Source organism: Symphodus melops (genome assembly GCF_947650265.1).
Source record: "Symphodus melops genome assembly, chromosome: 13".
Taxonomy (NCBI): Eukaryota; Metazoa; Chordata; class Actinopteri; order Labriformes; family Labridae; genus Symphodus; species Symphodus melops.
Window position 1 is genome coordinate 6007951 of NC_136703.1, and position 26855 is coordinate 6034805.

At 39.2% G+C, this 26855-nt stretch overlaps 1 protein-coding gene across 2 annotated transcripts in view; it reads right to left on the reverse strand.

The window, feature by feature from the left end:
• Positions 1-1702: 1702 nt before the first annotated feature.
• The window catches only part of mgll (monoglyceride lipase), a 38035-nt gene continuing 12882 nt past the window's right edge, over positions 1703-26855 (reverse strand). For both annotated transcript variants that reach the window (XM_079358942.1, XM_079358941.1), the window contains 6 exons: positions 25847-25953; positions 19722-19858; positions 10798-10908; positions 10149-10238; positions 6981-7196; positions 1703-6014 (listed from right to left, as the gene is read on the reverse strand). In XM_079358942.1, the coding sequence (XP_079215068.1) occupies positions 5883-6014; positions 6981-7196; positions 10149-10238; positions 10798-10908; positions 19722-19858; positions 25847-25953 (793 nt within the window). In that variant the 3' untranslated portion in view covers positions 1703-5882. The remainder of the gene's footprint in view (positions 6015-6980; positions 7197-10148; positions 10239-10797; positions 10909-19721; positions 19859-25846; positions 25954-26855) is intronic.

Sequence of the window (26855 nt, forward strand, 5' to 3'; positions counted from 1 at the left end):
TAAAATCTTACAAGTATCTTAACATGTACAATTAAGGACAATAATCATTAATCATTCCACACAGAGCTGATGATAGTCTCAGAAGAATTGTTATACATTGATCAATTCTAAATGCTATACAGTCATATGGCCACCCAAGCAAGACTGTGTCGATACTGTGTGTATCTTTATGGCCGGGTTAAACATAACAGGTGTTTGGAACTGAGAAAGTAGGATGTACTTTCGAGCTGTGTCTCAGCCCATTCTGACAGAAGAATGCAGATTGGACCCCCCAAAAAATCCAGACAGACATCCACTGGAAGATACAGACAGGTGGAAGACAAGCAGACACATTTACTGAACCAGAAACAGAAGTGATGACAGGCAAGAGAGGAAACGGAGAAACAGATGTGCTTAACGCTGCTCTGCGCAGTTAATCTATATCAATTTAAAAACACACTCATGAACAGAGACATGCTCAGGAACACATTCATCATAGTTATAAGGCACAAACAGGACTAGACCGTAATCTAAAAATAAACATACATGACATATTCCCATAAAAATCTACTTTGATCTTTCAAATCTCTGGGGGGGTTTTTCCTGGAAATTTGCTGCCATATGGAGAAGACCTGATACCTGCCATTTACTGTTCAGTTTTAGGGCGAAACAGAAGGTTTACTGAACGGAGAAAGTCACGTTAAGTCTCTCATTGTACTTTTGATATTGAGTCATTTTTATAATATAAGATACTTACAGGCAAAGTTGGTTAAAGTCAAATCATGTGACAAAACAAAACGTTTATAATCTCAGAAGGTTGAAAACATTCATAGTTCTGTGACAAACTGCAACAAGACTTACGTGTTCCTCTTTAACACAATGTGAGCTTTAACAGTAGTAACCTTATCTCTATGCAAAACTGTATCAGCAACATTGTCATACATGTTGGGGTTTAACACCTGTACATACATGCAACTTGAAACCAGTTTCTGAAAAAAGTGTCATGGAGCTTCATTTTGCTGAGCATCAACAGTAAATCTGACTCGTTTGTGCTATAAAAAGTGCCTTCTCACAATGTGTAATCAATATATAGTAGCCTATACATAAAATGATTTCCTATAAATAATCTAGACAGGATAAATAAAACATTTGTAAAATACATCGCAGTATTGATTTTCATATTTTCATTTGCTAGCAATGCCGTGCTATATTACAGTGTATTACAATTACTGTCAACCTGCAGTCAGTCGGTCTTCTACCAAAACAGCAAGATTTGAAAAAGGTTTTGCTCCAAAAATGCATCTGAAAATAGCATCTGTGGTGGCGTAACGACTTCAATCCACTGTATTTTACAGAAACAATGAAGAATCTAAAGGTCCTACAAGCCTTTTGGAGAAGACTCTTTCAATTTTTGCTGAACACTGACACTTGACTTCACTCATGCAAAACTGTGCACTGCATCCCAACGCAGTAATCTCTTTTAGAAAGAAAGATCTGCCTGTGGTGCTGAGTCCTTCATCATATATAACAGCTCTTTTCTTAGAAACAGTCATAAAGTCGAGTTAGAAAAAAACAACAAAATAACAGCCCCACTCACAAACCTGCAGGCTCCAAGTTAAATTTCCCCTCCTTAAAGTAATGTAGCCCAAGTTCCTGTCTTTATTATTCCCTCTCCAATACTTAGTATTAGCTTAATATAGACCTGCTGTCTTTAATTTAAAAAAAAAGAAGACGTTATTAACAGTCGAGTTGATTATTACATATTAACAGATCAATTTATCTGGACATGGCTAGCTCTCAAAATGACACTGTATTCATGTCCTGCTTATTTAAATTTCATAATGGCATGGACAGGGGAGGTTATTTTGACAGGGCTTTACAATTTATGAGCATTGAGTCTGGGATTACACACTTTAAATGCTGGTGAGAAGAAATTAAATCTTGAAAATCTCCTTAAAGAGGGTTTTGAATAGAAACGAGAGGAAAAATAGGAGCAAAAATACACAAATTCACCAGAGAAGAAAGAACAATTTTGTTCTTTAAAAATCCAGAAAAATAACTGCTAAAATATCCATGTTTAGTTTTCAGTGCAAGCAGCAGCAGAGCAACCTAATTTGAATGCAATGAGTGTATTCAGCTCTTATTATTCACTGTGAACCGATGAGGCTAATTGTTTGCTCTCTTATCTCGTCGCTCACACAAAAGGGAATTCTAAGAGCAGCAAAATGGACAACCAGATCTGAAAGCGCAGCAACGTCTGCTGCACATGCTGAACCATGAATAAATACACATTTTTCAGCGGCTGACATTTCTAGTGAAAAAAAAGAAAAAAAGAAAAAGTGCTGCCATGGTTACTGACAGCTTCTCTCCTGTCTATTTCTCTCCCTTCTCCTCTCATTCCATCCTCATCTCTCCCTCTCTCTCTCTCTCACCCCCAGAGTTAATGACTGCAGTATTAAGCACTCTAGTGGTCTGACAGGTAAAGTTTCTGGAGGTCACAGCTACATAGGATCCTGCATGTGAGGCTGATTTCATTGTGTAGCAGGGGTGCTGTTGGGGGATTTAGATACAATTGGGAATGTTAAGCCTTTGTGTGTGCTGTGACTGGTGCAGCCCAATCAGGAGGCCATTGTGCTTGAAGTGCTCGTGATATAAACCCCTGCAGCTCTGGTGGAGGTTATTAAGAGTCTTACTCCCACAGGAACTGAAAAACACTTCACTTCCCAATCAAGCTCTGCACCAACTGCAATGTGACCTGATATTTAGAGGCTGACCTAAATGATGTATTCTGATATCTGACAAGATGGAAAAAAAGGATGTACATTGTCCTGATTTCTAAAACGTTTCCTTGAAAGCCCCTAATGATGACATTTTTATTTCATCCATTCTTTTAAAATCTTTCCAATAGGAAACCTTAATATAAAAATTACTCTTGCTTTTCTTTTTAGGCTTCTTTTTCGCTTTTTTAATCCAGCGGGTTTTACTCAATTCCAAGTTGTGAGCGTGTGCAAGTATTAGAAAATAAAATCAAGATATCGAATTGCAGAAAAAGGGTCTTAAAAGTGAGCACAGTTAGGTCAAACAGGAGGACAAACATTTTGCTTTCCCGCAGCCTTTTAGTTGGTAAAATATCGCAGTGAATGATTGGCAGTTTAAAGGACCAATATGTAACTCTGACACCCAGTGTTTAAAATAGGTACTGCAGTCCAAATTCAAAACATTGACGAGCGCTCTCCCCCGCCCCCTCCTCTTTAGATCAGATGTGTACACAGGTTGCCATGTCGCTAACACGGAAGCTTCTGTGTTTAATCATCAACATTATTAATCCCAGTTTTAACACATTTCTGTTCGTGAAGCTTATTAGAAAGATGCATTTAGGTTGGGTAGAATATGTTATATCTTAACCACTTTGCTTTCATCGCTGCAACACCTGTTGGTTTGCTGTATGCCTGGGAAGAGGGGCAAAACAGTCATGTGGGGGTGCCGCCTACTCATCTGGTCAAAACAAAAACCCACTGCAAGGGAATCGAAACTCAGGAGGAGAACACACTGGCTGCTGTGTTGTTGAGACAGCACTTCAACATAGCATGTTTCCTTGATGTCTGATGATATTGTAAGTTCATTTTATGATTATTTCAAAAAGAAAAAGCAAAAGAAATGTAATGTAAACTTTGTTTTGCAAATCGGCGACCAGGTCAATGGCTGACAGTTGAAGATATTTGAATCTGTTGCAAAACAAAGCGCTGGTCACCACAGCAACTGAAAAAACAAAACGTGGGTGAAATAGGGTGACACAGGGTAAGATAGGGAGAGAAAAGAGTGAGGAAATGTACATTCAGAGCAGGCAACAAGCCAGAAATTTATCTCATTCTGTCAGTGCTGTTGTAATCACCCTGGTGACTGCACATGTATAAAGGAGGCCTTCTACCTTGCCGCCAGCCTGCTGCCGTGGTTACACGTGAGTAGCGGTCACCGTGGATACCACTTCCTGTGTTCCCGCCTCTCTCTGCATGAATCCCTTTGAAGTAATGGATGATAAAGAAAACAAAAACATGGAAAGCACGGCGAAAGTCAAGTCTTCTTCCAAGAAGTGTTTTTTAAATAGAAGAAGTCTGAGGTCAACCAACAAAACGTCTCACTGTTTGTCTTGATCTCTCTGTGTTTGATACAGGGGAGGCTGTTACAACATGATCATTCTTGACTTGTGCTAATTTAACTTATAATACATATAAACTTGTAATACGTAGCTTATGAATCCGTGAAGCATGTTTATCAGAGTGCTAATGAAAGTGTCCCTGACAATTTAAAGTTCGCTCAGTATTTGCCCATTTTGCTTATAACTATACCCACTAAAAATATATGTTACTGTGACTTTATTGCTACGGTTTCTTTGAAAGCCTTTTTGATCACTGATTCTGACACCTTTAAAAAACTAAAAAAAGATGAAAGTTTAATCACAACCAGAGCTGTAGCCATGAAGGCTTGGGACTAAGCAGCTTTTGAAAAGTCACATTGAACTACTGTAATTTGATTTTGAGCAGCCAATTGTGACCAGGGCTTTAAATCAAATTTTACAAAAATGCTGAGGTCATGGGTCTACATTCTCACAATATTCACAAATAATTTGACTAAAATAAGACTAATTTAAAATGAACTTGAAAATGTAGACTACAAATCCTTGATGTGGTGTTTAGATGGAGTTCTACATGGTGGTTTTGAGGCCAACTGTTTAATGTACTGTACAGTACAACTAAGAGAATATGTTCTCTCAGTGACCACCAGGGTTACTAATGTACGCCTCTCCATTACTTAACGGTGAGTTGAACAGAGGCCATGTGCTCTTCTGTTTATAGTAACAGAGCAGATGCCTCTCATTCTCCAGCTGGGTCCCTGACTGCATCATGGACTTAATGAAGTTAGAGATGCAGTGAATGATTCAAACAGGGCACCGAAAGAACAAAGATCACTGAGTGAAGACCTTTTGCCTCTCATTGTCGTCTGCAGAGAGCGAGAAGACAGATTTATGCAGTTAATCTGCTCCTTCTTCTTCTCCACTCGTCAATGGGCTCACTGAGACACGTCAAATAATTAGAGGATACTGTGGCTATACTGAGAACACAAAGATACTTATTACTTTAAAGGTGGATATAATAAAAGGCTAAAAGACAGAGTTGATCATTTCTTCCTGAACCACTAAATCTGAAAGGATAAAAAACATGAATCATGAATACACATGGATTCAAACCAAGCATGGATAAAACGGCAAACTCTGTCTCCGCTGATATCTGTTCTCATCCACTGATGCAGTGAAGACAGTGAAGCAGGTTCAGCTTTACAATTAAATATTCACCTTGCACTGAAACTTAACCAGGCCAAGACATCCTGTCCTGCTGCTGCTCCTGATCTCTGACCTTTTCATTAAACGATGTACGAGGAAGAAGGAAATGCTGCTGCACATATAAATAACTTTTTACATTTCTTTTGTCATTTCTAATTCAAATTTGTTGCCAGTGTCCATCTCAAGGAAGTGGAGATACTATTGCACTTTGGCCGTATTTAGGAGAGGTCTAATACAAGCCTAGTGTGAATGGTAAATGGTAAGCAAACAAGCAAACCGCCTGGAGTACATGAGACGAATCCCTGATCATAGATGCTGCTGGCTATCAACATCCATTCAAATATGTGGAACTTGGGCTGATTGGCAGGTACAAAAAGAGGAGAGATATATGTCTTTTTCGACAGTATATGCTCAGAGGATAAAGTCAGTTACTTTTGTTGTAAAAAGAACAAAAAAAGGCCCAAAGTATTTCCCAAAACAGAGTGTGTAGTAGTAGTGTTATGCCTGAAAGACAACTGGAATGTAAAGCAGGCTTCCGGGGAACAAGGTCGGCGCCCGCGTTGTTCTATGAGCCTTTTGGTTGTGGCGATGTACTGGCCGGGAGGTGCTCTGTAATCCAGCTGGTCACCTCCTTCAGCACAGACTCGGCCACCTCAGGAAGGTCGTGGTGAAGCGCATGATAGCCTCCCTCGTAGACCTGAGCAGGAGAGTGAGAGGCAGTCAGAGAGATGAGCGACTCATGGCTAAAACCAACAGGAAATAGAATTTGTGTTAAGGACACAGATGCTTTTCTGCAATCAGCTGATTTCCTGATACAATTTGTCCTATTTTTGAGACCCATGATTACTGGAGCATTACATCCCAAATACATGTGATGACTGAGGAGCCTCATCTGATTCGTAACACGCGTCTCATATTGGTGCAATAGTGTTTGTACTTCACTTATCTCACGGGATTAACCATGTGAGAAAAGAGTGCTCAAGGTTTCGTCATCACAGAGACAGAGGAGGAAGAATTCAGCAGCCTCCAGCAAGTCTGTCAGTGAATGATTTTCATTCATCAAATGCACCACTTAATGATTCGAAAACTGTTACATACCCATCTGCAGCTTCTGTTTGGCACTGACCTTTTGCAGATGAGCTTAATCTACTAAACTGTGTGTTCACATATCAAAGGCAGCAGTGGTTAACATTTTTTACTCTGATTCAGTCAGGAGTTTCTGGAGCAGTGATCATGAACTGGCGGCCAGCAGGCCACATCCAGCCCACTAAAGTTTCCCATCCGGCTCCCAGAATATAAAACATCACAAGGGTGAAATACTCGCATTAGGTTAATGTGAGAAATTACATTTTCCCTCTGACACCAGCTTCTTCACATTGTGCTTGACAGCTGACAGGTTATTGTGAAAGTGCATTTTAAAGCCCAACCCCCACAGTGCCTGTCAAGAAAACAGCTGGCCCTTGAACACATGCAGTTAATGACCCCTGTTGTCCCATCTGGAACTATTCCCTCATGTTTTTAAGCATTGTACGTAACTTAAGTGTTACCAAAATTTAAATGTGAAATAAAATGTAATGTAATCATTTTTTGGAGTCCAGCTGTGAACAACCATTGAAAAAAAGATGAAGAAAAACGTTGAAATAGAATAGCACTCTTAACAAACCTTTAATTTCTTGTCCGAGCTCGGTGCATTCTCATGCATCATCCAGGAGCCTCTGATGTCACAGAGTTTGTCGGCGTCGCCGTGCAGGAGCAGGAAGGGCCAGTTGATGGACGGGATCTCCTTCTCAATGCGCGCCGCCACACCCATCAGCTGCATGGCAAACGACACCCGCATGCCGCCGTGGAAGTTCAACTCATCAGAGTTATACGCCTCCACCTGGCAAGAGAGAAGTTAAAAAGACTGAAGAAGGGAGTACGGAGACAACATTTCTAACTGCAAGTCTGATGAAATTGTACTTCTCAGGCTTTTTCTGCAGTTCTTTCGAATAGTTTAAAGAGTTTAAAAACTTTTTGAATCTGATTGGAATCAGCTCAACATGTATTCCATTTCCTGTTGTTAAGCTGTCAGGGTAGTTTATATACATGATATCTTGTGAGGAACTTTTGATTTGTGTTGATTTTGTCACCCCCTGTGGACAGACATCATATTTATGTTGAATATACACACACACACACACACACACACACACACACACACACACACACACACACACATAAATACACGCATACATACATATACAGACACACACACACACACACACACACACACACACACACACACACACACACACACACACACATATACTGTACATATATATACATATTAACAATAATCATGCTGATGGTATTAAAATCTAGTTTAGAAAGCTATACAAATGAATTCATCGTGGTTTTCAGACCACAGGAGCTTCTTCATGGTTCTAGAAACTGTTGGAACCTTCCCCCCCTTTTTTTTAATTATTCCTCACTGCAGGAACTATGAACTATTTTAGTTCCTAAAACCCAGTTCAGAGGAACCTTTTTACCTGCTGCTTCAAAGTAGGGCACATGGTGGTACAGATGCAGACAGAAAAAGTCTAGAGTGTGTGTGTAGTTCTCAGGGAACTTCCCAGAGGATAGTCCCTCTTCGAAAAGTCCTCAGAACAGTTTGGTCCAAAAACCTATGGTGAACCTATTAGTCTCATCTCATGGTCTGGTGACCTTTCAATGCACAACAAGAAAAATCATCTGTCCAGTAACGTTTAAACAGCCAGTAAATAATTAGCCCACAGCAGCCTCTGGAACAGATAAATCGTTTATTTTCATTACCATTAGATCTAACAAGCAGATGGATTTTCTTTTTCTTGGTTGTATTCCATCAGGTTGTCTTATTCCTTGAATTTTCCCCGGGATCAATTTGAATTTCCCTCGGGATCAATAAAGTATCTTACAATCATCTATCTATAGATGTCTTTTTTTTTTTTGGAGGGCTTTTGTGGAAAAGACACAAGAGTCCAAACACAACAAAGAACGGTCCAAAAAAAGGACACAATTAAAATCACACAAGTTTTAAATCAGAGTTGGAAAAGCAGATCACGCAGCCTGTTTCTGTGACTTTGAACATGAATACTTTCAAGTTCCTTCTCTATCTGCTCTCACATCAATCACACAAACTATTTCTGTTGAGCTTATATATAAACACAGCTGATGGCCCACTATTACAGAAGCAGCCTCTCACAGGCCACATGTGCTGCTGCTTTGAATATAAATAACTGTAAGCTGAGCTGTGACACAAAATGACCTGTTCGGCTGGTCAGAGGAGTGAATGATGTAAGGATTTCTTTAAAGCTGAAGTAGCATCATGCAATAAAAAAAGGCAGATGGAATGCATTACATGTTACAAAATACACAAGCTTTTTGACGTTCTTTCTTTTGAGGAGAAAATGTAAAGCTGTAGTTGTAAAAGTAAGTTAGGCTTCGTTGTTCCTTGGAGAAATGTAAGTGATTTAATAGTTTGTATCAGGCTTTTGTTGTTTTTGTTTAAAGCTAATAAACAGTATCCTCATGTTTGCAGTACAGACTGTAAACAAATGGACAGCATAATAATGGGATAGAGGTGAAGCCAATGATTAAAACCCCACCTCCTCTATATAAACAGAGGAAACACAGGGCTCATGGTGTATTCAAATTGATCTAAGAAGTCGGAAATTTTGAGTTGCCAGTCTGATAAGTCATCAGGAACGTCCCCCAGAAGTTGGAAATTTGACTCGGAAACTCAGACAAAAAATCCAACATGGCCGCTACACGCATCAACAGTAAAGAATAAACTGTAAAATACTGTTTATTGGCAACGTATCCTTGTTTTAGTTTACTTTAAATCGATCACACATACAGTATTGGTGAAATTCTATCAGGGGACATGCTGTTGTGTTGGTTTCATGTCATGTGTTGTTTGTTTGTTTATTAAGATCTCCATTAGCTTCTATGTTAAACAGTAGCTACTCTTCCTGGGGTCTCTATATCCTCAGTGACAAGACTCCATTAAATGACCGATAGAGTGGCATAACTATGTCACCAGCCTAGCTGATTGTTTGTACAACTGTTCAAACTGTAATGCAGCTACTGCACAGATAAATCAGTATTGAAAGTGTGTGCTAGTGTCCCAAAGCATATTAAAAGGAATAAACCTCACAAAACTCTTCCATTTAATCATTCAACCAACTAAGTCAATCAAATGATTTCTCTTTTAATCCATAAAATCTGTGTCTAACTGAAACTGCACCTGCAACCTGATATGACACCACTACCCCCAGCTGACAGTAAGAGACAGAAGCAGCAGAATCTGGGATCCTATTGTGAGTGCAAAGTAAAGGAGACAGGAAACAAGTCAAGGCAAAACCCCAACCATGAAAGAGGGACAGCCACTCTCAGGCACAGATACGTGCAAATAGAGGTGAGCAGACATTTCTCACACTCTGTTTTTAGTCTCTTCTGTTCTGTACAGTATAACAAACAACTTCAAAAACACAAAACCAAACATAAACTGAACGACACAATATTGTTTGTCTTAGCCTTGTTATCGCTTTGTCCTGAAGGTGACACAGTACATGCACCTTGTTTTATAATTACAAATTAAACAATAAAACCCACCAAAGATCTAATGATAAAACAAAGGAAATTACTCTGTTTGGAAAGGGTTCAAAGTATGTATTGACCAAAACATTGTGGTGCCTGATTTCACTCACGTACGTGTAATGGTGCACCCCCCCCCCCCCCCCCCCAACCTCCCAAAATCCCCCCCCAACCTGCTATTTCAATCACAAAACACAAAACAGCCTCTGTCTCTTACCTGCTTCTTGTCCCGTGAGACCAACCTGGAATCGATGGAGCCCAGAGTGAGGCTGGGCAGCATGTGGTTAAGAACCTTCGCCATGAAAACCTGTAAACAGCGAAAAACAAAACACGACAAGCGTTTCAGTTTATTTTCACACATCAACACCTCCCTGAAGAATGTTTCGATCTTTCTCTCTGTCTTTATTTTTTCTCGCCATCTGCCTGGGTTTTACAATGACACTCAGTCTTCAAATTTGCATGTGTACTGTAAAGTCACGGTTTGCAACCCGTGGGTGTGTTTATATGAGTGCAGGATTCTGAAAACACATTTTGTGTTGTTAAAATGTGCTAATAATTGCAGAGAGTCTCTTTTCTCCTGTACAGATTTTGACAACACTCCTGTCAACAATTGGCCTTGAAAATTGGACCCCCTTATGTCTGTGATTCAGTGAGAGGCAGCTAATGGTGCTCAAGTGGTACTCACACTGATTTTCTGAACACACAAAATAAAAGGTGTCAGTATCGTAGTCATGAACCACAGCAGGGCTGAGTGGAGTAAGACAATTTCACTCTTCAGTGAAGTACGAGAAATTGTACTTCACAATCTTCTGTTGGTGAAGGCAGAAGATGGAAAAGATGGAAAAGATAGAAAAGTGCGGTGGTACCTTGAATGGTGTGGCTGAGTCTGGACTCATCTGGACCATCGGAGCTATCAGAGCGACTCCGGCAAAGTCACTGGGTCTCTCACAAGCTGTCAAGATGGCGATCGCACCACCCTGAAACAAAAGAGAGAACAAAATGTTTACATTATGTATTTTGTCAGATGAGAAAATTATGTGTCACAGTCTTTAAAAACTGGCTGTAAAGTCTCCAGAATGAAAGACAGTTTGAGTCTCAGGCCTTCAGACAAACTTTATTTTTATCACCAGCGATGAACACAGACACGGACAAATCTCAGCTTAGACACTGCTAATTTATCTCAAGATTCTGTGTCTTTGACCAGCTGATTGACACGCATTGATACAAACAAAAACACAATCCATGCTACAAATAAAAACGCAGAGTCACCAGCGACACGAACGAGCACATCTTTGGACTGTGGGAAGAAGCGAGAGTCCCACGTGAGGATGCAAACTCCACACAGGAAGACCCTGACTGACGGGGATTCAAAACCAGGAACCTTCATGCTGTGAGATAATGGCGCAAAACACCTCACCACCATGCAGCCAAAACCAGAAAGATTGTTTTCCCAATAGATAAAAACCCAACAGCCATAAAAAAACAGTCAAATACACAAACACATTTAGTAACACACACGCACATGTTGTGCGTTTTAAATGAGCAAATCACCACAGCTTCCCCTACCTGTTCTGTACATCCTCCATTACCTGTAGCCATGGCTACCATCTGTCTCTGACTTTGAGTTAATAACTTCATTTCGATCTAAGTTATTTTCTCCGTTATGTAAGTATGTAATATAAGTTGGGTGATCATTTTTTACACCTTTTAATGTTATTGCCTTTTTGGCTGCTACGAACAGCAGCTGTAACAGATATATGTTACGTCTGCTCATCAGTCCTTCTGGGTTAGTCCTGAGGAGGTGAAGGACACCTGGGTAATTGGGGCAAAAAAATATCTCAAGTAAGTCGAGTGTCTCCCTAAAAAAAAAAAATATCAGAGAGGGCAATTCAAAAATGTACAGTAAGAGCATTATTACAGATTACGCTCCACAATTCTTCAAACAATTCAAACCCAATCCAACACAGCGAGGTAGAGCGTTATGATGTCATTTTGTCGACCTATGACTCCACCTTTTTTTTTAATTTTTTATTTATGAGACAAGATAATCAGTCTTGAAAATGCTCAATCAGGAAAATGTAATTTCAGTGGATACACGCTGCGAGCTCTTTTTTGTCCATTGTTTTTTGTGCTGTTAAGTGACTCTAGGAAGTATCAGCAGATCTTGGTAGTCCCACCCAACTGTCATGTGAACTGAAATCAGCATTTCTGACTGGGTTTTTTTCTGTGAAAGGGGTTGAAAGAGTTCAGACGGCATACAGTACGTAGTTTAACATAGTTCATTTAAAAAAAGGCAGCATTTTTTGTGAAAACCAACTGTACATTATCACATGGTAATCTGATATTTAGTTTGCCTGTGACTAATGATCGAGCATAACCAAAACATGAATAAAGAACAATGGACAACTGCTCAACTATTTTCAGACTAAAGCAAATGGAAGCAAAATGGAGATTCAAAATGACATCAAGAAGACGTTTCAGTGAAGGGGATAGGATACATCACAGAAAACAGGGAGTGTCTTAAAGGAGTGGGAAGGCCTGAGGAAAGTAGGTGAGAGGTTCTGATCTGAGGAGCAGCGGGAAAACTCCTCAGAGGTCAAGAAGAACATAAAACAAACCGCCTTTTGTTCAGACGGGTGTGAATTTCCACCCTGCTCTTTTGTAGTTGCATCTCAACACAGTCTGGAAGAGAAAAGCAAACGTGAACCCAGAGCCTTTTTGCCACAATGTCCTCTTGTAGTCTATTGAGATGTCAGCATAGGCCACACCTTGGCGTCCATGCAGACATTTGTAATAATGGTTTTAATGCTGTGATGCAGTGCAGTAGTAATTAGCAGCTCTGTGGAGGCCAAGATTCAAATCCATTAGTTATGGTTCACTTTGTCGTGGCTCTTCCTCTCAAGTGTCTTGCCGGTGCAAACAGGCAGACCCACAACACACAAGCGGAGGTATTTGGTGTGGGCGAACCTGTCCGTCTAACCCAGGAAACTAATTGGTTTCAACTTTGTTTGTGTGAAAGTTCTTTTTTCACCTTGGTGAATATTCATCAGACTGGGGCCAATGACAGGCTCACGCCACAAAGAGAGGCACTGCAAGACAAAACATTTCCCATCGGAAAATCTCCCTCTCGAAAGAGCACAAGCACACTCTGCTGCCTGAATGCATGTGGCCACATAGAGTTAGAATAACAGGCTGGGTGGCTATCCCTTTTCCCACCTTATTTCTGTATCTCTCACTCACACAAACATTCCAACTCATAATCAAACAATGAGCCCTTTTCGGTTGAACTGGAGTTGAACTGATCTGCCTGTCTGCTGCTCAGACAGGCTATCAGTTCAACTCCTTTTTGAGGTTACATTTATTTTAGTCATTTGGTCAGAAAGAACATTTTGTGCAAGTCTTTTTACTCACACATTTCATTTAGGAGTCATAGTAAGGGATAATTGTGAAGTGGAAAGAGAAGAGGAGAGAGAGAGAGAGAGAGAGAGAGAGAGAGAGAGAGAGAGAGAGAGAGAGAGAGAGAGAAGACAGAGGACCTCTTTAAGAAGCTGATTACTGTCCTCTGTACCCTTTCTCTGGCTGGACTTTGACTGTGAGGCTGAATGCTGTTATTGTATGTTTTAAGTCTTACAGTGGTGAAATTTAAACGTCAGAGACAGCCTACAAAGAATTGTATGGACTGCAAACCTACTAAACTGTTTTGTTCTATTGGGATTCAGCATTACTACTGACATGTAAAGGCCTAAATAGCAGTACATGTTTATTTTATAAAAACAAACTGCTGGTAAATGGGCGAAATGGTGAACAAATACAGCTAAAATGCCATATAGACTTTAAAATAGCAGAAGTGGATAGATGATTTTTATAAAACAGTCTGCTAAAGGACTTTTCGAATTAATCAGAATTTAAAAAAGCTTCAATAGAATCGTATTAGATTGCAAACCCTTAACACCCTGACTGTAGCAAGAAATCCTTTAATAAAGTGAGCTAAAATGGGTTTATGCAGTGAATGTTGCTTGCAGTACGTTAGCACCACATGCTAAAATTCAATTCTGTGATCGTGACATCAGCAAGTGAAGAACGTTGGCTTTTAATTCAACATAATCAATGATTCCAGTAAAAACCAACCAACAAGCCAAAGTCAGAGTGAAGAATTTTTAGGACAAAAAAACTGGCACGATTTAAAGACAAACAAGCAGTTTAGCATAAGGACAAACTGAGTGAGTAATAGATCCTGAGTGAGATACAGGGTTGGAAAGCTGAACAAATACACCAAAAGCATGAAACAATGACGAACCATTACATAAAGCTCTGGCATGAAGGAAGTAGGACAAATGGTCCTCAGCCAGAAATTCAGATGGAGAAGAAGAGAACTGGGGAAAAGTGAGAAGGAGCTGGAGCCGCAGGCTTTGGTTAGCATTCCCATGAGATGATACAACACTTTCGACGTTCTCCAAAACTGATAATTCAAACAACTACAATTATTTTAAAATCAGTGTAGTGACACTGCTACAAATGTGTAACTGTAGCTGGAGCTTTCATGTTAGAAGGCTTTGTGAAAACTGTTAGTGTTGTTTAAGACTTGATAATAAATATTGTTGACATGCAGTTCTTTAAAAGTAAATTTGCACTTTGACTTTTTGTCACTATTAGCTTCTTCTTAACAACTGCAGTATGATCTATATGCATTTTTTACATGCCAATATTTATTTTTTCCACAGAAAGTTCTGCAAAGCGACAAAGACACAAATTACATGTTGGTAATGATTTGTATGCTTGGCTACTTTTGCTAACAAAACTACAATGCAGTCTGATGCATTTTTGTGATTGTTAAATTACGTTAGGGTAATATTTCTATAATTTGCCAGCCAGAGCCTGTTTGAGAAAACTAAATTTACAACTCTATTGGGCTCCACTGTATGTCATCAACATGCTAGTGTTAACAGTGTTAATAGTGTATTTTCTTATTATCACTTCATGCAAAACACAGCTGAGGCAAGATGTTAAGTAAGAACATGTATTGTCAATAAAGTCAGCATCCCATTCGAGACATTTAAAATGTAAGCATGTGGTACTTCTAAAAGATAAAAATAAAAAATATCACAGTTGTTAAAGAAAACATTGTTTAGGATAATTGAATTTCAGTAAAACGATATGCTACTATTTAGGTGTTTGGCTTGATATTAGTTATTCTCAATACAAATTTAGGGGATGACCCTAAAAAACATTAGGAGTCATCCTCTGAGTTATAAATATCAGGATTTCATTTGAGTCTTAAACTTGATTATTTATGAAACTCTGGACCAAAGTCAGACTAATCAACATCAGTCATGCATACCTGGTCAGCAAAAAAAAAGAAGGTATATATTAAAATAAATAAATCTATACCCTTCCTTTATATCTCATCCTGGTTTGTGTTTTTTTTTTCTCCTTTCTCTATAGAATCCACAGGTGGTTTCTGTTCGTCCGATTCGTCAAATCCGAGTTAAACAGAGACACACACAAACAGAGGGGAAGAGGAACAAGCTAATAGAAACAGGATGACAAGTAACAACAGTGGGAAACGAGGCCTGTAAAAACACAGTGACACACAATTGGATTTGGGTCGGGTTTCCTCAGTAAAGAATACCTATGAGAAGAAATTCTGAAGAAGAAAAGGACCAGAATAAAACAAAGCAGAGGAGGAGATATTAGAAGATTAAATTAAAAGACAAACAAATTAGAAGAAGAGTCTCATTAAAGCACTTATTTAGGTTCTTTAACATCAACAGATGACAATGGCAATGTGTCCAGGAGGTCAAGTGTGTTTGTTTAATGTAAATATGTGAAAGAATGCATATCCCCTAAAATAAAACAGAGCCAAACAAGGCCTAAATTAAACAGGAAAGGTTATACCACATCATTTGATTGATTTCCACCTCTCTTCACTGTCCTACGCCTCTAATACCCCCCCCCCCCCCCCCCAAAAAAAAAAAGAAAAAGAAAAAGGATAAGATAAAATACAACATTTACGAAGCAGGCCTTATATGATATGTTTACTTCTTCAGTAAACATTTACATACAGGATTTATACGGGATGTTATTGGAATTCCTTGGCTATTGCAGCCAGCCTCAAGCGCACTTCTGCACTGGCTTTGTTTTGTGACACTAGAAGTTGGCTTGGTATAACTTGTATTGAAAAAAGTAGAATTAACCAGCATTGTTAAGATACTGTGTTCACAAATATGCAACAGACATGATCCTTGACTCTAAGTGAATTTGTGCCAAAATTGAAGCTATCTCCTCCAGGCATCCCTGAGATTTACGCTCATGAGAACGAGACGAACGGATGGATGAACGGACAGAGTTATATCAAAAATAGGCTCATCGGTGGAGACAGGAAATGAAAGCAGATAACAGTACAACATGACCGTCAGAATGAACAGCTGACGAATCTCCTGTTTGAGGGATGTACTGATGGAAGGAACAAACACAGAGGCAGAAGAAGCATTGAGCAATGAGCGAGGGGAGAAGTGAGCGAGGAAATTTGTACTACAGTGACTTTGGCGGTCTCTGTCTTAATATTTACACTCTCCGATGTCTAAACAGGCACTCTGCCTCTATCTCCCAGTTTAATTTACACAACACTATTTGCGTCTGTGCTCCAACAACCTTGGGTTGTTTTGGACTCAGAAAAACAGTATTTATATAAACACAGTCCTACTGCACTGTGAGCATCAGCCATAACTCGTTTTGCAAAAAGAGACTTGTGAATCTAATGGATCGTTGTTTAAAGCATCTCAAAGCTCAATTACTAGCCCACAAATAAACCTAACCTTTTTTACATGGAGAAGCTGCTGTACTAAAAAAAGCACACAGCCAAATGGCTCTACTATAGAGCAGGAAATTAAGATTATATCTACCAAAGACTTCATTATCAACAAAAGAGATGCTGGGTGGGCATAAAGACTCTTTTCAGAAAACATTAAATTCATAATTACATTTTCTGCATTAATGTTCTTCATATTCTAAGAAAAAAAAAAACTCTGCGGATGTGAGTAAAAAAAAAGAAAAAAGTTTACAGAATCTTATGGATTTCTTACGTTATTAGTCATGAGGTCTCACACTATCATTCTCAGGAAAAGTCATTAAATGTGGTGTTTTCCTCTTCTATGCTGCATCGTGTCTGCAGCTGTTGGTGTTCATTTTTATTAATACCGACAGCTAATGCACAGGGGTAATAATCATCAATGGGTAGTTAGATTAAATGCTTAATATCTCATTAGTTAAAGGATACAGCCCATCAAAGTACTTTTGCTGCTTTGTTTTCTTCATCAAGCCAGATTTTTTTTTTTTTATTATTTCCTGCAAAATAACAAGGCTAAAAGCTTCTTATTGCACAACAGTGCTGCAAGGAATACGCATACATGCTCTTTATTCCAGCAGACTATAGTTGGGCCTGACTGATATGGGATTTTTGGGTCTGAAACCAATATACCAATGCCAATATCTTTCTTCAATCTGTATATATATATATATATATATATATATATATATATATATATATATATATATATATAAACATTTCTTGTGTTAATGCCTCAAATGTAGTTATCGAACACTTGTGGAAAAGATTAATAAATGAAGAACAGATGGTCACTCAACTTGAAAGTAACTGTGTATGTAAAGTGATAATGCTTGCTGTAATCCAAATAGTGCCTTTGTTGATGAAAGAGATATGCTAGTGTAATACAATAAAACTCAAATTAAAAGCCTTTTGATTGGTGAATACATTTTGTAAGATCAGCGCATATCTGTGATAAAAGTAGCAGATACTGATAGTCATTTGACATTCTGATATTTGCCGACATTATCGGCTGGCCAATTTATCAGTCGGGCTCTAGAGTATAGGTGATTAATAATAACATCAGAGTGCAGGTTGTGTAAAACAAAAGGTGAAGAAGACTTCACAGCTTTCATTAACAACTCAGTTCTAACCTCCAGCTGTGAGCTCAAAGACTAAAAAGCTGTATGTTTTGTAACAGAGAAGTAAGCTTCTTCTTTATGTAATGCAGGAGAATGCACTGAAGGTAAAGCTGCATACATATTAGAGAGAGAATCCGGGCAGCTTGTTCATCCAATAAAAACAGGTTCTCAGGACTTATCATTGATTTGACCTACAAAACACTGGCAGAGATGTTTTATTATATAACAAATCACTACTGTTTGTTTTCTGGATTTGTACTGAGAGTTAGTGGGTCACAGAGCACAAACAGTGAGAGGCAGTAATATTGAATGCAGCTCTGTGAAAAACTGAATAAACAGATCTGTTAAAAATAGTTCCCTGGCAGGCCTTGAGGCAGTTCAGCCTTTATGTAATTTTTTTTTTCAATGAACAACCTATTTCCGTGGCCTGTCTACAGATTTCATAATGCCATATTTGATACTCTTAAAATATATTTTTCATGCCATCTTCCTGCTTCCTTTGGACTACTGTAGCCTTCAAAAGGTCACATCCTTGTTCATCTAAATTTGACTAAAATAATTCTGATGTTCAATAAAGAAATAATAAGCAGAGTGCCAAACATTGAATACCAAAATATTAGCAAACTGTTTTTTTTGGGATGACCAGCGCCTAGCTGAGCTTCAGTATTATCAGAAAGCAGATTAAATAGTCGCCAGGGAGCCGCTCACCTGGTATAGCCTGCATGATGTAATGTACCTAGTTTAGGACAGTGCAGCAGAAGCCTTGGTTCATTTCGAAAACAATGCCCTTTGCTCCAGTCTTCATGTTGTGCCCTCCCTCTGTCCTTGTCTCTCCTTATCATTCAAATGATTAAAAAACACTCCTACAAAAAGATTCCCAAACTGCAGAGTGAAACGCCTGATAACTAAATGACAGCGTCATGAATAATGAAACGTTGTCTGCATTTGCAGTGAACTTGAGGATAAAGGTGAATAAAACACACAAGCGAAGTCACTGACACATCAGTTCAACTTTACATTCAACATGATGTTTCTGTGACCGCACACTCAGCCACATCACCTCAGAGCAGGTCAGTGAACCTGAAAGGATTTTCTGTTCCCAGCTGTTGCACACTGTACATATTCTGTGTCACTGTGTTAAAGGTAAGCAGGTTTTCAACATAGTCATCCTCCAAACTTTTCTCAGTTTACAGTAATTGCACTGTACTTTATTCTCCCTCAGCTCTGAGCAGAACAACATGCAAACATGGGTTTTCACGGGTGTCTATTTTTGGACATGAAGCCACTACATACTGAAAGAAGAGTGTGAGCCTTTGTTTTATTTGAATGTCAGTGTGCTGCAGAAAAACCCTTAACAGGGCCTGTCTTTGGATTTGCACAGCTGTGTTACACACTTACTGTACAAGGAGCTCTGAAACAATGCCACATAATTATGCAACAAACAGTACATGCAAACAAATGTGAAAAGCCCCTTTCACACACACACACACACACACACACATATATATATATATATATATATATATATACTACCAGGAATTGCAATTGACATCGGGAGATTATCAATGTTGAATGAGTCTTACTAAGATGTCCTATTAAAAGCAAAGTAAAGCAGGGGCGCAGATGGACTAGCGGTTAGGTCCTGCCCCATGTACGGACGCAATTGTCTTCCAAGAAGACTGCCGGGGATCAAGTCCGACCTGCTGCTCCTTTCCAATATGTTCATCCCCCCACTCTCTCCCGATTATCTACTCTGTCCACTGTTCTGTCTAAACTAAATACTAAAAAGTTAAAAAAGGAAACTAAAGCATAGACCTGGTCTTACCATGGAGTGGCCCACGAGGAAGACGGGCAGGTCAGGGTGGCGGCTTTTCATCAGGTCAACATGCTGAAGGGAGTCTCTGATGAAAATCTGGAAGTCTTTGATGTTCATGCGCTCACCTTCACTCTGACCGTGGCCAACTGTGGAGGACAAGAGGGAAGAAAAAGGTGACAGATTAGAGGAAACCAAGACAAATCTACTGCTGCAATTTAAAGCTCCTGTGAGGAACTTTAGGTTTGTGTCCTCTTGGGGACAGAGTGATATCGCTTTGCTCATTTTCAGTTATATAAACAAAAAATATAATCCTGCTGTTTTAACAGTCAAATGTACTACCGTCTGTTTCAGTGTGTGTGGTTTTACTCTGGAGAAAAAATGTATAATGTCACTTTTGAGTTTATAGTTCATAAAGTTTTTTTTGGTGTTGTTCGCACATTTAACTATCTCATGAAGTAGATGCGTAGGATGACAAACTATCACTTGAAAAGAAAAACATCCTGTGCACTGCTCTTGCTAAGTATCTCCAATTTATTTTTAAAAAATCGCAACGTTTTGGGTCCCTCTGAACATTTGTCAAGTGTGTCGTGACAAAGGTTCTTCTTTATGTAATGCTGATGATAACTCAGTGAAGGAAGGACATGACATGTCGGCTTCTCTAGATAAAGACAAGTGGAAGTAGATAAGGACAGAAAGTAAAATGTAATGAAAAGGAAGAGAATATTCTGACGATACAATAAAGACGAAGAAGAGAGGGGATAGGAAGAAGAAAGTGAAAAGATAGGAACAGAAAAAAGAAGACAGAGATGAGGAGTAATGAAATGTTATTGACAGATGGAGAGGAGGAAAAGTACATGAATATGTATGTGTGTTTGCATTCATTTAATGTGTATGTTCTACACCAGCCTTCTGCAGCAGTGGCTGAGAGGTGAGGCGGGTTTCCATGGTGACCGTTGAACCAATAACACCACTGAGCTCCTAAACATTCACATGTGCAGCTCCCACCTTCTCGCTCTCACTCTGTAATCTTACAGTCAGCCGGCCCGTGCGATTATAATTACTTTTGTTTGTGTATTAAAAAAATGACTTAATTCTTCATGTATTTATTCTCTTCATCAATAATGGAGCAATGAGAAGTACATGCAAATCAATGTCCAATAACAGCAGCAGTGAGTGATGGAGCATCGCATACTTCTGGATCAATGCTCACTATATGCCTTCCCACATCCGATCAATGAGCTCACACTCGGCTGAGTCAACACCTATTGTTATTTCACTCCATCAAACACACACACACACACACGCTCGGATATTCACACACGAGCACAGGTTGACATTCAGACAACGGACACACAGAAGCTGCAGAGCACAGATCCACCCACTGATGTTTGATTGAAGAGCTGCAACAGGCACAAAGGGGTCATACATGTTGTTGTTTTTGAGTTAATCATATTTCAGACTTGAAAACTGGCAATAAAAAGACCAATCTAAGAGATACGTCAATGGTTGTAATTTTTTTTTAAGTAGTTAAAAATAGTTAATTATACCTAATAGTATATTTCCATGATGACTGAATTATTTGCAGCATGATAATCTACAGTGCATGAGCATGCATTTTAAGGGGAGCTACATTAAAAAAGGACATATTCTAGTCCTTTTTCACAACAGTCCTCTGAGGTCTAAATGAAACATCTTTGCTGTGCGTTGGTCAAAATATAACATGAATCAAGCATCAGAGGAGGTTTGAGACCCTGTAGAAACCAGCTCTCTCAGAACACTCTGTTTTGGTGTGTGTCTCTTTAAATGCAGCGAGCCCTCCCCTGAGTATTTCCAGTCGACATCACTCCTTCGCCAGAGCGCATAAAAATGGCAGACCTGTGTAAAAGTTTTGCTCTAGGCTGGTGGAGGAGTTCATGGGGGGAAGATACCAGGGGAGGGGAGGGATTTTTTTTTTTTTTTCAAGAATCAACAGAGAAAACATCATGTCTTCTCTGCTGTGAAGGAAGAGTCTGAAAAACAACTTGTACCTCTGACACCTACTTTAAAATGGATACAGTATAGCCAGGGGGGCTTAACGCCACTTAATTTATTTGGTCAAAACAAAAAGAACCTTTTCAGACTGGAATAGAAACTTGAAAGAGGACAAACTGGCTGCTGAGAAGCTAGCACTTTTCCTTTCCTTAATGTCTGATCATATAATACGGTCATTTTATGATTTATATCAGTAGATATCTTACATATTGGACCTTTAAGATTGTGGACATACTCCGCATGCTGTGACCTGTGGTTGGTCTTTATCTAATGGCTGTTTAATGGTATGTATGATGGGATCTTTTGCTTTATTTGCTAGCTTTTTATTTTCAAAACTATAACTCGTGCTGTCACCTCTGGAGACAAACAATCTCTTCATGGGTTGATGAGTTCAGCAACTTTGCAAGCTCTGATCTAATTAAATGTCAGAGTTCCATTAGTTTCCGATAATGAGAAAACAAACAACATCAGACTGTTCCTGCCTACTGCTCTGTTATCACATGATAAAATCCATTAAGAATATTCCTCCACCGCCTGACAATAAAATGTCAGAGCTGTTTAGTTTTCAACAAAAGGCAGTTTGTTTTCTATTGCAAACTTTGAATAAGTTAGCCGAGCGGGCAACATGACAAATTCGAAGGATGTTCTGTGGTAAGTAGATGCAGTGAGTGCCAGATGGAAGAAACCTCCAGTATGTGCCGGCTGTGATTGAAAAAGACCGTTAAGTGCTTTTATTAGAAAGCAATGCATTAAAGAGAAAGAAGCAAAGTGGCACAGAGAAAGAAAAAGCAATAGATCTTTCTGCTGTATTAGAAGCTGCCCAGAGAGAGACAGATGTAAAACTGGTGTCTCCAGGGAACGTGTTCCAGTTCATTGTGACATTTTCCTGCCTGTCACTGAACAAACTGCTCCTGTGTGAAGAGCCTCAGTCATCCTCATCACTCACTCTGCCTTTTTATTATCTCTGCTCCTGCGGAGAAAAGTACCTCTGTAAATATTTCCTCGCTTACAGCTGAGACGTCTTCCTCTCGCTCTCCTGTTTGTCTCTGGACAGGTTTACTGAACATATATTGACATATTTTAGAGCCAGAGATCTCTACGCACACACTTGAGTTCACACATTCCTGCTGTAAGTAAGACCTGCTAAGTGTGTGAACTGAGCTAAGGTGATGAAAAGCCTTGGCTAAGAGCTCCTCTGTAGAATGTCACATGTTGTTTTGGGATGTCACGATACCAGAATTTCAAACCTCCATAAAATACCAATAAAACTCTGATATAAATAAACGTTTTGATACCATGGCAACACAAAAACAAGACAAAACCAAACAATGTTTTTTTCACTCTCTTCTTAAAATGAAGAAAATATCCTCCTTCAAACTATTTGAAGTTCACAATCATGATGTCAACGCTGAATGTATTTGTGCACTTTAATCAGTGTCACCTCCACTGACACCTCCCCTGCTCTCTCTCTGTTTGAAAGAGACGTAAATACATTTCTTAATTTTTTATGAGATGCCAAAATGACTTGTGAAATAAAACAAATATTTGCAAACTTGTGAATTTTATGGACCACAGTCTCGCTCTCGGTTTCTTTCCACAGCTTAGGGTGTAAGATATTTCTAAAGATCTCTCCTGTTTTTTAAAGTTTTGGTACTTTTTGATACTTCTGATAATCCAAAGAGCGGAGACAGTATCATCCTAAAACACATAGTAACAATCAATAATTTTGCCAAGCTCAGTTTAATGTCTTTATCCTCCTTAACTCTGGGTACTTAACTGCACCCAACTTAAATTTTCTTGGGAAATTTCAATGTATAGTTTGACGACACTAAAGCGCTAGCGTTCGGTGCGTGGTCCTCCACATGAGCGGCCCAGGTTCAAGCCCGAACCTGTGGCTCCTTTTTGCATGTAAATCCCCTTCCTCTCTCTGCCGTATTTCGGAATGTATCCACTCTCCAGTCTCTACTGAGGCGTAAAAGCCCAAAAATTATTACAATAAACTAAGTTTATTGTAAAAAAAAAAAAATATATATATATATATATAATAATTATAATAATTCCAATAAATATATAAAACAAAGAGTAAACAACCATTCTGTCAGCTCTCTGAGTCCGTTTAGGCACAGAAATGCAAAGTAGTAAGTTAACGTCAACATGCTGACAAGTTTACAGTTACCAAAAATACTAATCAATCGATTGTTAACACAATTAATATATTCATTATTTTACACTGACCAAACTCACTGTTTTTGTGCGTTTGGAAAATGCACTCAAGACTTGAATTCAGCCGCACGCCAGGCTTGGACGAGGAGACTCTTTACATGGGACATGACCTGTGTTCTTGGCCATCAACACCTCAACTGCTTTCATGTTTCAATGAGTGTTCAGAACAACACAGTTCCAGTGAAAGTTAAAATCACTTGTACCAGCACTGTGAAGTTATTCTGAACAATGCGTTTAAAGCTTGCTGCCTACACGCTTACACACTGAAATACAGCTGCAGAACAATAGAGAAGTGTACTAAGACTAATTAACTTCCCAGAAGAGACTTCGCTCACTCAGCAATTATCAAGGCTTGTTATTACAGAGAGAGGAGGATGATGGGCTTTCTTTGACACCATGCAAAAGCAACACATTCTCATTCCTCACTTATATGGCAGCTTGGTCTAATAGTCCTGAGTAAAAAAAAAACATGTTGATCTGGGTTCCACTAAGTATCTAATAGCTGCTTTATAACTTCGGCAACCTCATCCTTTAACTGGGGAGTTTCAGCTTCTCCGCCCTGGCTGTCGGTTTGTTGCTCCTAAGGGGAGAATAAAACGCTACAGAAACACTTTTGTACCTGCAGCTATAGCACAACAAAGCCAGCACAAGACAATGCACCTGAACCATGCCAGGATATTTTGACCTTTTGATTGGGTATACTGTAGAGCTGCAGCTATCGAATATTTTAGTAATCGAGTATTCTATCGAATATCCTGTCGATTAATCGAGTAATTGAATAAATCATACTTTTGCTTAATTAAGTTTTAATTCGTCTTGGGTCGTCCCTACAAACCTGCTTCTTTGCAGTTACCGTGGTAACGCCTGCTTGTTACAGCCAACCACCTCTGCTCTACAGCTGCTGACACTCACCATATTACTGACAGGGTCCCAAATAAACTTTTTGATTCACTGGTCAAGGCGGCAGGTAGATGAAAAATACAGGCCAAACACGTTTTAATGGCTGAAATAACAAATACTGTTTTGTGTAGCCTACACATCTGTTACAGTATTTAATTGAGAAAGCATTATGTTCTGTTGAATCAATCACAGAATCAATCATTATGTCAGATCAGGAGATTGAGAAACTTTAAATATATATTTGCTAAATTATTATTCCACAAACAAGTTATCTCTTGATTTAGCTTTGAAGACATTAGAGATTTAATATAATCAGCCTGTTCATTATTAAAAGTGTATCTCTGTCTGCTCCTGCAGCGCGTGCATTCAGCACAATCACAGACTACAGAGACCATAGACGCGTCTATAACAGAGACTGTGAGAGGACGTTGCAATTGTTATGTTAGCTGCAAACACGGAGAGAGTGAACGGAGAAAAGCCGACCGTTTGACCGGATCACGTGTTCCCGACTGGGTCGTATGGATCACGGATCAACTGTGTGCTGACTAAAAGTTAAAAGGGGCGCGCGCGCATGCGTGTGCGTGTTGAAGTGTCTGTGTGTCAGAGAGAGGAGCAGGTAGCTGCAGCTACATTAAACGTGTTTTATACTCATACCAAAGTTTTGATGACGCAAAAAAAACAAAAAAAAAAACTTAACGAAGCCTCGAGGCAGCGAAAATTCCTCGATGAATTTTTGTAATCGAATTATTCGAGTTATTCGAGGAATCGTTTCAGCTCTAGTATACTGTATGCATTAGGCATCTTGTACGCATCTTTGGAACACTGATTCTCTCTTCTGAAGCACACATAAAGGCAGTACAAGTAAAGAAACCTTGACCTTTCCAAGAGGAGACTTCATATGTAAACTAAAAAGGAAAGGTGTACATGTTATTGAATTGTTGGATGCATTAATGGTGTGTAACGTGCATCTTTAAACTCACCATGGTCGTGTGCAAATACCAGCAGAGACATATCCTTTAGTCTCTGTGCAATCTCATCATACGGCCCACAATGCTCCCCGGCTCCATGGGCGATAAACACCAGAGCCCTGAGGAGAGGAAAAGAGAAAATATGAAGTGTATTCAAATTTTTATAATCAGGGATCTCACTTGACCTCATGTTGTCCTTTTTTTATCTCTTGTACACAGAGGCGAAAAAAAAGTAAATGTTAGCATTTTTCTCCATGGGAGTGGCATCCTTCCTTGGTTCAAACTGTTCAAGTTGAGGTCAATCTAGAAGACATTTTCCCCTCAGTTAAGGACTTAATTGCTTGAGACTCAGAGGGGAGGGGGGCTGAGAGAAACAAGCTTAAATCAGTAAAGTATTCAGAAGTAAAAATCAGAACAATTTGATGCATCAGGGACGTTTTCTGTGTGTAGATAGAAGTGTGTATACTGTATTTGAACATCCGTGCTTTGACGGTGTGGGTGTGTTCATGTGTGCGGGATAAAGATGAAGGGGCGGGATGGTAGAAAAAAAAGACACAAGCTTCTTTTCTCAGATAACAGCTATCATCCATCTACCCACCGAGCTGCCCAGAAAAGTCCAGTTCAAAACAGGCACAGAGGGAAACAACGGTTTATCTTGTGAGAGCAGCAATTACAACATGCAGGAACATGAGCTTGTTTGCTGTCAAATGTTATAAAGAGGCATCAGAATTAATTGTATTCTGTTTCATCAACAGTGAAAAAAAAACCTTTCATTAAAGTTTGAAGTAAATAGCATGCTTAATATGTTTATAAGGAATGTCTTATTAAGGCAGCATCATGACAGTGCATGTAGTATCAAGTCCTGGTACTTCATTTACTTTTTTCTCTATGCTACTTCGCTGCTAGAGCGGGTTTACCATCCTTTATTTTTGTTTATTTTTGGGCTTCTTATGCCTTTATTTCAGAGACAGGACAGGTAATCAAGTCAGAAATGGGGGAGAGAGCGAGTGGGGAATGACAT